General features: G+C 45.8%; 1 protein-coding gene across 7 annotated transcripts in view; it reads left to right on the forward strand.

The window, feature by feature from the left end:
* Positions 1-13,219, forward strand: part of srrt (serrate RNA effector molecule homolog (Arabidopsis)) — a 74,121-nt gene that overhangs the window by 37,049 nt on the left and 23,853 nt on the right. For all 7 annotated transcript variants that reach the window (XR_009513258.1, XR_009513256.1, XR_009513260.1 and 4 more), the window contains exon 14: positions 3,945-4,136. Coding sequence is in view for 2 of the 7 variants with exons in the window: in XM_059975311.1 (XP_059831294.1) it covers positions 3,945-4,136 (192 nt within the window). In the remaining 5 variants the exon portion in view is untranslated. The remainder of the gene's footprint in view (positions 1-3,944; positions 4,137-13,219) is intronic.

Raw genomic sequence — 13,219 nt, forward strand, 5'->3', positions numbered from 1 at the left:
TGCTCTTCGGTCTTATGGTCTTTTTGAGGCTGGACGAATGTCTTATAAAGATTCAACATACCTTCCCTGCTTTTATATTTATGTATCTATTGTTAAGCAAGTGTCTGTGCTTGTTTACCACTTTCTGGACTCACCCCGCCACATTCAATTTCTTGTAGATATCTATCACCAGGGCCCTTTATTACTTCACTCTTCCTTAAAAAAAATGTGTTTGTCAGATTTCTCTGGAATAAAGTAATCTGCCAATTCTCCCAGCCTGTTCCTATCCTTTTGTGGTCAAGCACTGTTCCCTTCAGAATGCTGCCAAGTGTTGTGTTGTATAGATCATATTTAAGTTGATCCCTAAGGCAATGACTTTTCATCCTCCTGGAGTCTGGAAACTCCCCAGCCTGTTACTTTGTCAGCTTTGCATCCTCGTTATAAATGTACTTCAGTTTTGCTTATGTGCCAGTTTGGGAACACTATCAAAAGTCTTCTGGAAATCCGTGTGCAGTGTATTGACTACATAACCTCACATTGACTCATTGAAAAATTTTATCAAACTGGTCAAATATAATTCTGGTTATTCTGGACTAGAGAATATGTCTTCTGAGAAAAAGTTGAGCAAGCTAGGGATTTCCTCTGGATTGAAGGAGGATGAGAGGTAATTTGATGTACAAGATGATATGAGGCTTAGCCAGAAACTTTTTCCCAGAGCAGAGGGTATATTTTTAAAGTGATTGGGGGAAATACAGGTGAGATTTTTGAGGTACAGTACTTAAGCACGTATATATAGCTAGGGTGCAAAGTGTCGTTGTAACTTCATGTACTGTACTGCTGCCGCAAAAATAAAGCAAATTTCATGATGTCTGACTGATGATAAACTTGATTTTGATATGGGACTCTATTGTGGACTGAGAGTGGGAAGGGGGCAAGGAGAGGGGAATCAGGGTTGGGAAAAGGGGCAGAGAGAGGAGAGGGAGTGGGAAGCACCAGAGAGACTTTCTGTAATAATTAATAAACCAGTTGTTTGGAATCAAGTTACCCTGGCTGGTGTCTCAAGCATGTCTGCACCTGCACCACCCTCTGCCCAGGCACTCCTCTACCATCTGTCCCACACCCCTCCTGCAGCGCTCCACCCTTGCTGTCCACGAATTGCTTTGCTGCCGCCAGATTTACAAACTTGCTCTCCCCTCCATGTTGACAAATACAGTGCTGTGCCAAAGTCTTCGGCACCCTAGCTATATAAATGAGTCTAAGACTTTTGCACAGTACTGTGTGATTTTTACACAGAGTGGTGGGTGTGCGGAACACTCCATCAGGGTGCTGGTAGAGACACTTACATGAGGGACATCTAAGAAACTTAGGTACATTGATGCTAGACAAAATGGCTATTTAGCTGGTCTTGTCTTAATTCATTTCTCTTCAGGTGACGTAAATCCTGTTCCTCATCAGTTATTAAAAGCTTTCCCACCCCAGCGGTTAAGCTGGTAATTATTAGATTTATCCTTGCTCCCTTTTTTGAACAGTGGATTAACAATTGCTGTTCTCTGACAACAGCCCACAATGAGCAGGTATTTGATCATCCTTGTCTATAGTGGGAGAGTCTATAGGGCTGGACTCAGAATTCTGTCTCAGAATACAACGATGCCCCTCCAGAGTCATCGTTATATGACAATATAATTTCTGTAGCTAGAGGATGGTGAATCTGTGGAGTTCATTGCCACAGATGGCTGAGGAGGTCAAGTCCTTGGGTATACTTAAAGCGGAGGTTGATGGATTCTTTATTAGCCAGGGTTATTGGGGAGAATGTGATTGAGAGGGATAATAAATCAGCCATGATGGAATGGCAGATCAGACTTGATAGACTGAATGATCTAATACTGCTCCTGTGTCTTATGTTGTAGGTCTGTTGATTCAAGCTTATTTATCACATGTACATTGAAACATGCATTTTAGTTTAACAACCAACTGAGTTAGAGATGTGCTGGGGCAGTCCACAAGTTTAGCCATACATCTTGGCACCAATGTAGCCTGCTTGGTAGAACAACGCAGAGCAAAACAACAACAGTAAAGCAAACCCTGTTCTTCCCTCCCACCCACAAACCCCAGGACAGGCCTGCAGGCTCCGGTGGACTCAGCTATCTTCCCTCTGCTCGGGGATGCGGTCCCTGGTGTCCATGTTAATCCCCTATCATGCATGAGCTGCTGCACAGATTGACTGACTGTCTGCAACAGAGCTCACTGCTGAATGGATGTCTGTTTTCTGTCAATCAGAGCAGGATATTCCATACCAAAGACCTGCGCTATCTAGAATGTGGTGTGAACATGGAGCCTGTCAACTGTAGCTGCCCGTGTCAGCTACCAAACAACATTGGGTGTCCAGCGTTAAACAAGTAGAGTGACCATGAGTAGACATTCTTTTGACCTATACTTCCAAGTCTTGGCTGCTACCGAGGTTAATCAGAATCAGGTTTATTGTCACTGACATGTTGTGAAATTTATTGTTTTGTGGCAGCAGTACAGTGCAATACATAAAATATGCTATAAATTAATATTGCAAAGCAGAGCAAAAATAGTGAGGTAGTGTACATCGACTGTTCAGAAATCTGCTGATGTTCCTAAAATGTTGAGTGTGTGTCTTCAGGCTCCAGTGCCACCTCCTTGATGATAGCAGAGAGAAGAGGGCATGTCCTGAATGTGAGGGTCCTTCACGATGGACGCAGCCTTCTTGAGGCATTGCCTTTTGAAGATGTCCTCAATGATGGAACGTGCTGAGTTTACAGCCGTCTGCAGCCTTTTCCGATCGTGTGGAGTGGAGTCTTCATACCAAATGGTGACACAGACAGTTAGAATGCTCTCCACAGTACATTTGTAGTCTTTGGTGACATACTAAATCCACTCAAACTCCTAGTAATGGAAAGTGCAGGAATTTTTTTTGAATAAACTTTTTTTATTGAGTTTTCAAATAATTACAGAAATAAAAGAAAATATATATATACCCTACCCCCCTCCCCCCTAAGAAAGTGCAGGAATTTTTAAGGCAGGTTGCAGTAGTGACTGACAGCATTGTAGGATGATTTGGTTCATTCTGCCTGCCTGGGCTGAGTTTTCCATTTCAGTTCCTCCCTAATATTCCTTCCCTGCGTCCTCAGAATGTTTCCTTCCCATATTTGGAAAACGAGAATCTTTTGTCCCCAGTGAGGGAATTCTTGTTCACCTGGGTTGGTTTAACAGTGCAGACCCTGAAGGTTAACTTGCAGGTTGAGTCAGTAGTCAGGAAGGTAAATGGAATGTTACCATTCATTTCAAGAGGACTACAACATAAAAGCAAGGATGTTTTGCTGAGGTTTTGTAAGGTATTGGTCAGAATGCATAAAGAGTATTGTGTGCCATTTTGGGCCCCATAAATAAGTGGGTGCTGGCATTGAAGGGGGTCCAGAGGAGGTTCACAAGAATGATCCCAGGAATGAAAGGTTAATGTATGAGGAATCAGGGCCTGTACTCATAGGAGTTTAGAAGAATGAGGGAAGATTTCATTGAAAACTACAGAGTATTGAAAGGCTTAGATAGAGTGGGAGTGGAGAGGATGTTTCCAATAGTGGGAGAGTCTAAGACCAGATTATGTTGCATATGTATAATTATTTTCGCAGGTGGCTGTGGAGGCCAAGTAACTGGGTATATTTAAAGCAGAGGTTGATGGGTTCTTGATTATTCATCTGTTACGGGGAGAAGGCGGAACAATAGGATTGAGAAGGATAATAAATCAGACAATGGAATGGTAGACTGGATTCAATGGGTCAATGGCCTAATTCTGCTCCATTGATGGTCAGATCTGTTTAAAGGGAATAATGCAGATATACACTACATGTGCAGTGGTGTGGAAATGAAGAGGGGTATTAGCCTGGTCTGGAACACAGGCAATGTATCTCTGCTGTCTCAGCAGTGTATTACTTCCTCTACAGCTACGAGACTGCGAGTTGAGCCCAGTGGTGAACCGAGACCTGGCCAGACGTGTCCGCAGCATCAATGGCATCACGCAACACAAGCAGATCGTACGCAATGACATCAAGTTGGCTGCTAAACTCATCCACTCGCTGGATGACCGCTCACAGCTCTGGTCATCAGAAACCGTGAATGAGGATGGGAGAGTTGAGGTCAGTAACATTTGAAGGTGAAAGGTCAGTGACATCAACCGTTTTTTCCCCCTCCTTAAATAGCAGGGCCATAATTGTGATCCTCTGATCTGCAAAATCTGCAGAGCCCTGGAAAATGATGACAAGAACATAATCTGTCTGTACCTTCTCCTTTCATAACTCTGGGATGTAGGTGATTAGAGCCTGATCATTCATCACCTCTCACACCAATTTTTCTAACATTGTTTTTTAACTAATACTTACTTCAGTTCCTCATTCTCATTAGATCCTTGATTATCTGATAAAACTGGTAGGTTTTAGAACATAGAGCACAACAATCAAGATCTGGTTATGAATTCGGAATTAGTAATGAACGTAACATTGCAATACAGTACAAGCCCATCGGCCCACAATGCTATACCAACCTTTTAACCAGCTCCAATATCAATCTACCCCTTCCCTTCTGAATAGCCCTCCAGATTTCTGTCATTGATATGCGTATCTAGGAGTCGCTTATATGCCCCTAATATATCTGTCTTTACCATCACTCGTGGCAGCATGTAATGTGTAATGAACAGTTCCGGTGAAGGTTCTCAACCTGAAGAGTTTTGGTCTGTTCAATATAAGTAATTGATTAACTTGTTAATTATTTTTTTATTTTTATTTTTTCTCTTTCTGCTAGATTATGTATTGCATTGAACTGCTGCTGCTAAGTTAACAAATTTCATGTCACATGCTGGTGATAATAAACCTGATTCTGATTCAATACATGTGACAATAATAGAACATAGAACACTACAGCATAATACAGGCTCTTAGACCCATGACCTTTTAACCTACTCTAAGGTCAATCTAACCCTTCCCTCCCTCGTAACCCTCCATTTTTCTTTTAACCACATGTCTCTAATGTATACGTTCCTGCCACCACCCCTGGCAGGGTGTTTCTATATTTACTCGCTATATAAAAAAAATTCTTACTTCTGACCTCCGATAAAAAGATGCAATAATAGATAAGCAGGTAATTGCTCATTATTTTTGCCATTTATTTATTTCCCCATGTATAAGTTTTCCTATCTCTCCCACCACCCCCTTTCCTATAATAGGATCCATTATGCTTCCCACTGTACCTGGCTCACTGCTGTATCATACTGTGAAGGATGAAGCTTTCTTGTTGAGGAGGCACTCTGTAAATGTTTTCATCAACTAGAGGCTCTGGGTAATAAATTGAGAAGTGGTTACCAAAGGAGCCATTGTTGGTTGTTATCCTGCTGGTATCAGAACATCTGTCTAAAACATCATTTGCTATTGAAAGGCTTTTGTTTCCTGTATATTAATCAACCTTTCCCTTTGTCTTCCATTAATTCTAGAACTTCAGTCACTTGAAGTTCCTATCTCCTGTCACATACACACAACCCTGTAAAAGTATGAGCAACAATAGAACACACATGGAGTCTGATTTGCTGTTAACAAAACACTAGTTTATTAGTAACTACGTAATATAGTAACTTAATCCAGGTAAATCACGAGTTACCAGTGTCATGTATATATAGGTGTCAATAAAGTTCCCAAACTTATTCAAGCTCAGGTGGCTAGAGTTACAGTCTTACCATGGTATATAAGAAAAATTCAGTTCAGATGCATGGGATTGAAGTGAGGGATATTTGTAATCCAAAGGCGAATGTTGTGAGAAGGCAATTACATCAATATTCCATAGATTCCACGACAGCAATACGAAATAGCAATGTCAGGAGATTTTATATCTGAAGCTGTTCCACTCCACACACGAAATATCACCGACAGTGATCTTCAACGAATATCCTTTCAACACAAGTGGTACCACACCCGAATTCAGCCACGGGACATCCCTAAGTGGTGGCCACAGGATACTCAAACAGAATCCTCGTGTGGATTATCACCAACAGTAGCTTATCACAAAGGGGTCCATCTTCAAGGGAACCACCACCCAGGCAAGGGTTGACACACCGGTGGATTCCACAAGGTTACCCCAATCACACACAACGTGATAGCCACTTATCCAGTTCCACGACTTACGAAATAACTCCAACAGTGATTTGCCACAGGGATGCCTGTCTTCTTCTAGTTGCTGAACTTGTGAGAGTCATTTATCAATACTCTGTATCGATCTCAACTCACCCCTTTTGGGCTACTGAAAGTTTAAACCCACGACAGCCTCACTGATGTTTTCCATTGACCGAATCCATCTTGACTCTAACTGTGTCTTTCTGTGTGTCTGACTGTCCTTGTAAATTCAGAACAAGCTGAAGAGAAACCACAACATCAATTGTCCATCAAATAACTCTCTGTCTCCCCCTCCCTCTCCCTCCCCTCTCTCCCTCACCCCTCCCCCTCTCCCCCTCACTCTCTCTCTCCCTCCCTCTCTCCCTGTCTCTCTCCCTCCCCCCAAAAGTCACTCTCATTCTCTCAGTGTCTTAAAGTGACAGTCCACAGAAAAAATAACCCTAGAGATACATAACACGCCTTACCTTTCTCTGTCGTAATCTGATTGACTAAGGGAATTTGCTAGATTAGCACAAGAGATTCTGCAGATACTGGAAATCCAAAGCAACATTTAGCAGATCAGACAGGATCTATGGAGAGAAATAAATAGTTGATGGGGCCTCTCTCAGGTTGGAGGAGCAACACCTCATATTACTTCTGGGCAGCCTCCTATCTGATGGCACAAACAATGATTTCTCTAACTTCAGGTAATTTCTCCCCACTGTTCTCCTCTCTTCGGCCATTCCCCATTCTGACTCCCCAACTTACCCATTCTCGTCTCTCATGTGTCCATTGCCTCCCTCTGGCGTTCTTCCTCCTTCCCTTTCTCCCATGGACCACTGTCCTTTCCTATCAGCTTCCTCTTCCTTCAGCCCTTTACCTCTTCCCCATTGCACCCCCCCTGCCCCACTTCTGTATCCAGAGATACCGGCCACGTGACAGATGCACTGCCATCTGGCTGGTCGGAGGACACACCACACGCCAATCAACATTTGGTCCCTCCCAACTAATCAATGCACACTTAAATTATTGGTCACCTTAATTGGATAATCTCGCCCAGCCCCATGCTATAAAAAGTGAGACGTGCCTGGCTCACTCTTTCTTACAGACCATCTCATTGAGGGTAAGTGCATTGATTTATGTTTGGGAAGGTTTATCGTTTGTCCTGGTAAGGGAGCCGTGGTTATCCAAGGTCAAGGGGGATAGCTGTCGTAGTGCTTTTCCCTTGTTCTTTGTATGTGTAACTGTACCCTGTCCCCACACCGCTTTTTGTGTATTGTAGTTGCTTGTGTTGACCTGACTTCCCCTTGTAAATAAATTCCTTATTATTAAAACTGTGTGTGTCCAGGCCTCTACTGTTGAGACTCAAAGAACCAGTTATTTTCCATCACAACATTTGGCGCTGCGGAGCAGGGTCTCGTAGGTTTTGGCTGGACACAAGCACGGGGTAATGTTCTCGAATGAGGGGAAGACAGCCAGTGCGGGCACCCAGGATAAGATCCCCGGGTGGGCTGATGAAAGGGAGGGATTTGAGAGTCTGGCCAGCATGCTGGCAGACCACGGAAAACCAGTGGACTGGTCTGAGCAGTTAGAGCCCCGTGGAGAGAAGCTGGGCCATCATGTGGTCTCCCTCCTGAAGGAATCAGGGTTCCCCAAAGCCAAGGGGAGTCAAAGGGGTGCCTTCTGGTTGTTTGCGTTCCTGCTGAGACGCCAGGTTAGAATTACTGATCACCTGCAGCACTTGTGTGTTCAGAAGGACAGGGAAATTGAAGACCTCAGTCAACGTTGTTGCACGCTGAAGGAAGTAGCACAGGCTGCCCAGGCCCAAGCCGATGACCTTGAAGTTAGGGGAACTGAACTTGCCTGTCGCCCCATAAAACTTCAGCAGGCCAGGGCAGCCCGTCGGTCTGGCTGGCAGCCGGACCCATTAAAGATTCGAGCCTTCGTCCAGTGTGGCGACAAGCTGGACGCATGGCTGGGGGATGGGGACATCTGGCTGGATAGTGACGAGGGGATGCCCGAGGAGCCAAGGTCCCACAACCACCCTTCCCGCTTCTCACCCGAGCTCCAACATGCCCGGCCCGTCACCACGCGGTCCCAGGTGCACCGCAGGGAGGAAGGGGAGAAGGGGGAGACGCTTGGACCTTCCCCTAGTCACTCTGAGACCACGGAGACCAGGGACTTCTCCCCCAAGGAGCTGACCCAACTGGCGGACCGGTACCGCCAACAACCAGGCGAGCACCTGGCCGCCTGGCTGCTCTGGCTGTGAGACGAGGGGGGCCCCAACCTCAGCCTCTCCCATCAGGAGGCAAGTGCCCTGGGAAGCCTCTCTGACCAGCAGAGCATAAACAATGCGCTGCGGGTGCCACAAGCAGAAATCCACGACAACACAACCCTGTGGGTTCAGGTAGTGACCACGGTACGAGCTCGCTTTCCCACACTTCTGGAGTGGGATCTACACGGGCACCCGCAATGGGGTACGGTCAGTGAGGGCACCCGGGTTATCAGGGAATGGGCACCGGTCAACGGCATCTATCAAGGTGCCTGCGACTGGTGTCCTAGCGGGTGTTACAAACCCCGTAACTGGGTCATTTACCAGCAAAGATGGAGATGTCAGTTGAAGTCTGATGATACTATTTTTAACAGTATTTATTAGTAAAAATACACAAAAATAATATCAATGCAAATATACAGATAATATGCGTCATCAATACTAAATCTAAAAGTGCGGGTATAATAATAATCAATAAGAAATAAGCTCTATCGTTATCTAGGGGATAATGAATTGTCCGATGGAAATATACAGTTCACTGCAGTTCCACAAGCTGCCGTCTTTTGGTTGTCGCTGTGTTGCCCTTTGTTGGAGAGAGAGAGAGAAATAGGAATAGAATGGGAACAGTTACCGCTACGGGTTTTCCAACCTTTATGATTTCGATCCGTCAGGTGTCTCTTTGTCGTGGCCGTTCAATTGTGACCTCTCCTTTAGCTAAACCGTTCTTCTGTGGTGAGCCCGCCAACCCAGGCAAGGGAGGACGCACATGAGCCCCCACCGGCTTTTGCTATAAAACGCTGTCACTGGATCTCTAGCGTTTCTCCTGGTGCGTCTAAAGGGGTTGTTCCCCAGACCCTCTTTTATCCTTACTCACGGGTTCTCAGACGTCAATCAGGTTGGGATGATGCAATCCCTCAACCAGCCCACTCTGGTTGTCCCCTGAGGGGTTTCAATGAATAGTACAGTACTCAATACACAATTCCGTCTCCAAGAGACAATGGCCGTTATCAGTGGTTCCGTTTCGCTGAGGTCAGGACACATTCCAAACCTTGCGTATTCCGTGTGTCTCTCTCTCATTTCCTGGGTCCCAGACCCGAATTAATAGTGATCTTGCGATTCTCAAAGAGGAGGGGGCGACTTTGTACCCTTCAGAGTTGCGCCACATTCGTAACACGGGATACTTGGTCACTACCGCGTGCCCCGATCTGAAGTCTGTAATCCTGCTCCTCATGGCACCAGCCAGCAGTAGGACCATACGGGATGCCATCACCCTCCTGATTAGAATATATGCAGAGGGGTACCTACGCAGGTCCGCAAGACGGAGACAAGGGCCCTAGACACTATCCCTCTCAGATATACATGCAGGCAGCTGTACACAGACCTGCTGCGTGCAGGGGTGGATCGTAACCAGATAGATGGTATCCCCACCCCCAACCTATATGCCCTGTGGAAGGAGCATTGCAGGGGGAAGACTAGTTACAAAAAGACTGCCAGGCCACACCGTGCCCACACCGAGCCACCCTCCGCGCCTCCCTAACCTGAAACTGTCTCGAAGGCCCTCAAAGCAGAACTCAGACAGCTTGTCAGGCAGGAAATGTCCCACCTCCACCAGCAGTGCCTCACCCCCGGCGTGGCAGCCCTCTTCCCCCCTCCCATAGGATGAAGGCCAGGCCCCCGGCACATTTGCTCTCTCGCCCTTTCCTGCCTGGGGGACCTGAGGCCACATATACCCATCACAGTACATTGGGGAAAGGGAGACACACAGAGGTGGACCTGAGGCCACATATACCCGTCACAGTACACTGGGGAAAGGGAAACACACAGAGGTGGACCTGAGGCCACATTTACCCGTCACAGTACACTGGGGAAAGGGAAACACACAGAGGTGGACCTGAGGCCACATATACCCGTCACAGTACACTGGAGAAAGGGAAACACACAGAGGTGGACCTGAGGCCACATATATCCGTCACAGTACACTGGGGAAAGGGAAACACACAGAGGTGGACCTGAGGCCACATATACCCGTCACAGTACACTGGGGAAAGGGAAACACACAGAGGTGGACCTGAGGCCACATATACCCGTCACAGTACACTGGGGAAAGGTGAAACACACAGAGGTGGACCTGAGGCCACATATACCCGTCACAGTACATTGGGGAAAGGGAAACACACAGAGGTGGATGGCGCTTGTCGACACAGGTGCCCAGCACACGATTATCCCAGGTAATCCTGCCTTATGGAAGGGTACGGAAGGGTGCAGATAGAGGGATTGGGGGGGTTCCCTTTTACCCGCCAGGGAGGTCACACTTCACTGAGCCATAGGCAACCATTGCCCCAGATGTGTACAAGTCCTTATTGCCTCCTCCCCAGAATGTATCCTTGGAATCAATGTTTTAAAGGGACAATCCCTTGAAACAAACGGGCAAGTTCAGCTTTGGCATCGCACGAGCCACTGTTAACGTCGGGGCAGCTAAGTGGGAGCCAATTGTTATTCCCCCCCCCCCCCCAAGATAATCTGTAACAGTCAGTACAGAGTGCCAGGGGGTGGGGGGGGGGGGCGCCAAGAAATCGCAGACTCCATTCAAGCCCTGTTATGGTAGGGAATTATTAGAACCACTACCTCGCCTTTCAATAGCCCCATTTGGCCCGTCCAAAAGAAGAACGGCTCCTGGTGGATGACCATTGATTATAGGCAATTGAACAAGGCTGCACCCCCCCTTGCCGCCGCTGTACCTGATATTGTCACCCTCTTATGTGTGTTGGCTATGTGGTGCGTCTTCTGAGGGGTGGAGTGTATCCAGTGATACCAGCCACGTGACAGATGCACTGCCACCTGGCTGGTCGGAGGACACACCACACGCCAATCAACATTTGGTCCCTCCCAACTAATCAATGCACACTTAAATTATTGGTCACCTTAGTTGGATTATCTCGCCCAGCCCCATGCTATAAAAGGTGAGACATGCCTGGCTCGCTCTCTCTTACAGACCACCTCATTGAAGGTAAGTGCATTGATTTATGTTTGGGAAGGTTTATCGTTTGTCCTGGTAAGGGAGCCGCAGCTATCCAAGGTCAAGGGTTATAGCTGTCGTAGTGCTTTTCCCTTGTTCTTTGTATGTGTAACTGTATCCTGTCCCCACACCGCTTTCTGTGTATTGTACAGCCGACCCGACCTTCTCCACATGTGTTAACCTAAGTTTTTTTTGTTAGAATATTGTAGTTGCTTGTGTTGATCCGACTTCCCCTTGTAAATAAATTCCTTATTATTAAAACTGTGTGTGTCCTGGCCTCTACTGTTGAGTCTCAAAGAACCAGTTATTTTCCATCACAACAACTTCTCACTTCATTCATCCTCTCCCACCCACTCACCTGGTCTCACCTAACACCTGAAAGCTTGTACTCCTTCTCCCTCATCCCAGATAGTGCTTTCTTTACAGCACCAGCGATCCGGGTTCATTTCCCACCGCTGCCTGTAAAGAGGTTGAATGTTCCCCCCGTGACCATACAGGTTTCCTCTGAGTGCCCTGGTTTCCTCTCACAGTCCAAAGACGTACCAGTCAGTAGGTTAATCGATCATTGTAAATTGTCCTGTGATTGGACTATGATTAAACTGGGGAATTGCTGGGCGGTGCGACTCAAAGGATCGCAGTGTCTATTCTACACTGTATCACAACAAATAAAAACCTTCTTATTCTACCCGCTTCCTTTCCAGTTCGGCCAAAACATCAGCTGTTTATTCTACTCCATCAATGTTGGCTGACCTGCTGAGTTCCTCCAGCATTTTGTATGTGTTACTGTATTAATCTATGAAAGCAGGAAGATTGAATCAGTTGCAGTATGACTTTTGGTTAGCTACATTCTAATCAGTACGACTGCAAACAAAATCATGCCGCAGCTCGTCATTTGATTCACTTAATTTATTAACAACTGAGGTTGTTATTTAGGTGGAAGCTTGATGATTTAAATGATACTTGTGTGTTAGCAGCACCTTTCTGGAACTGATTCCACAACCCACACGCTCACTGTCAAGGACTCTACAGCTCATCTTCTCAGTATTATTTGTTTATTTTTATTTACACAGTGTGGCTTCTCTATATATGTATAGTTTTTCACAAATTTTATTGTATTTATTTTCCTGTAAATGCCTGCAAGAAACTAACTCTTGGGTGACGTATGCATTCTTTGATAGTACATTTATTTTGAATTTTGTATTTCCTGAAGCCCAGTTGCTAGGCATTTAATTTGAGGCACTGCAAGCTTCAAGGCAGATACAGCAGCAGTCAGAAAGCTCCCTGTTAGACCTCCTGATGCCCAGCCAGTTTCCTGTGATTCTTTTTTCCAATTAATCTACACGGGGGGGGGGGGGGGGGGTGTAATCTACAATGGCCTGATAACCTATGTACAAAAGAAAACCGTGTCAGCTGGGTGAGCCAGAATCAGGTTTATTATCGCTGACTTAATGTCGAGAAATTTGTTGCTTTGTGGCTACAATACATAAAAATTACCATAAATTATAATGCGATATATAAAAGATAAATTGTGAAAAAGAGAGTAAAATAGTGAGGTAGCCTTCTGGTATTCGTGGATCATTCAGAAATCTGAGGATGAGGGAGAAGAAGCTGTTCCTAAAATGTTGCATCATTGCTGAATTTATGGATAACATTTGACCCAATGTGAATAACCTGCGCTGATGAAGATAAACCCCAGCCCCCGACACTGTGAAGCACCAAATCTAACATCTGTCCCACCCTTGAACTACAACGACAACTGTGATAGTAATGTTTGACTGTTTAACATGAGGTTAGCAG

Source organism: Hypanus sabinus, chromosome 7 (genome assembly GCF_030144855.1).
Source record: "Hypanus sabinus isolate sHypSab1 chromosome 7, sHypSab1.hap1, whole genome shotgun sequence".
NCBI lineage: Eukaryota > Metazoa > Chordata > Chondrichthyes > Myliobatiformes > Dasyatidae > Hypanus > Hypanus sabinus.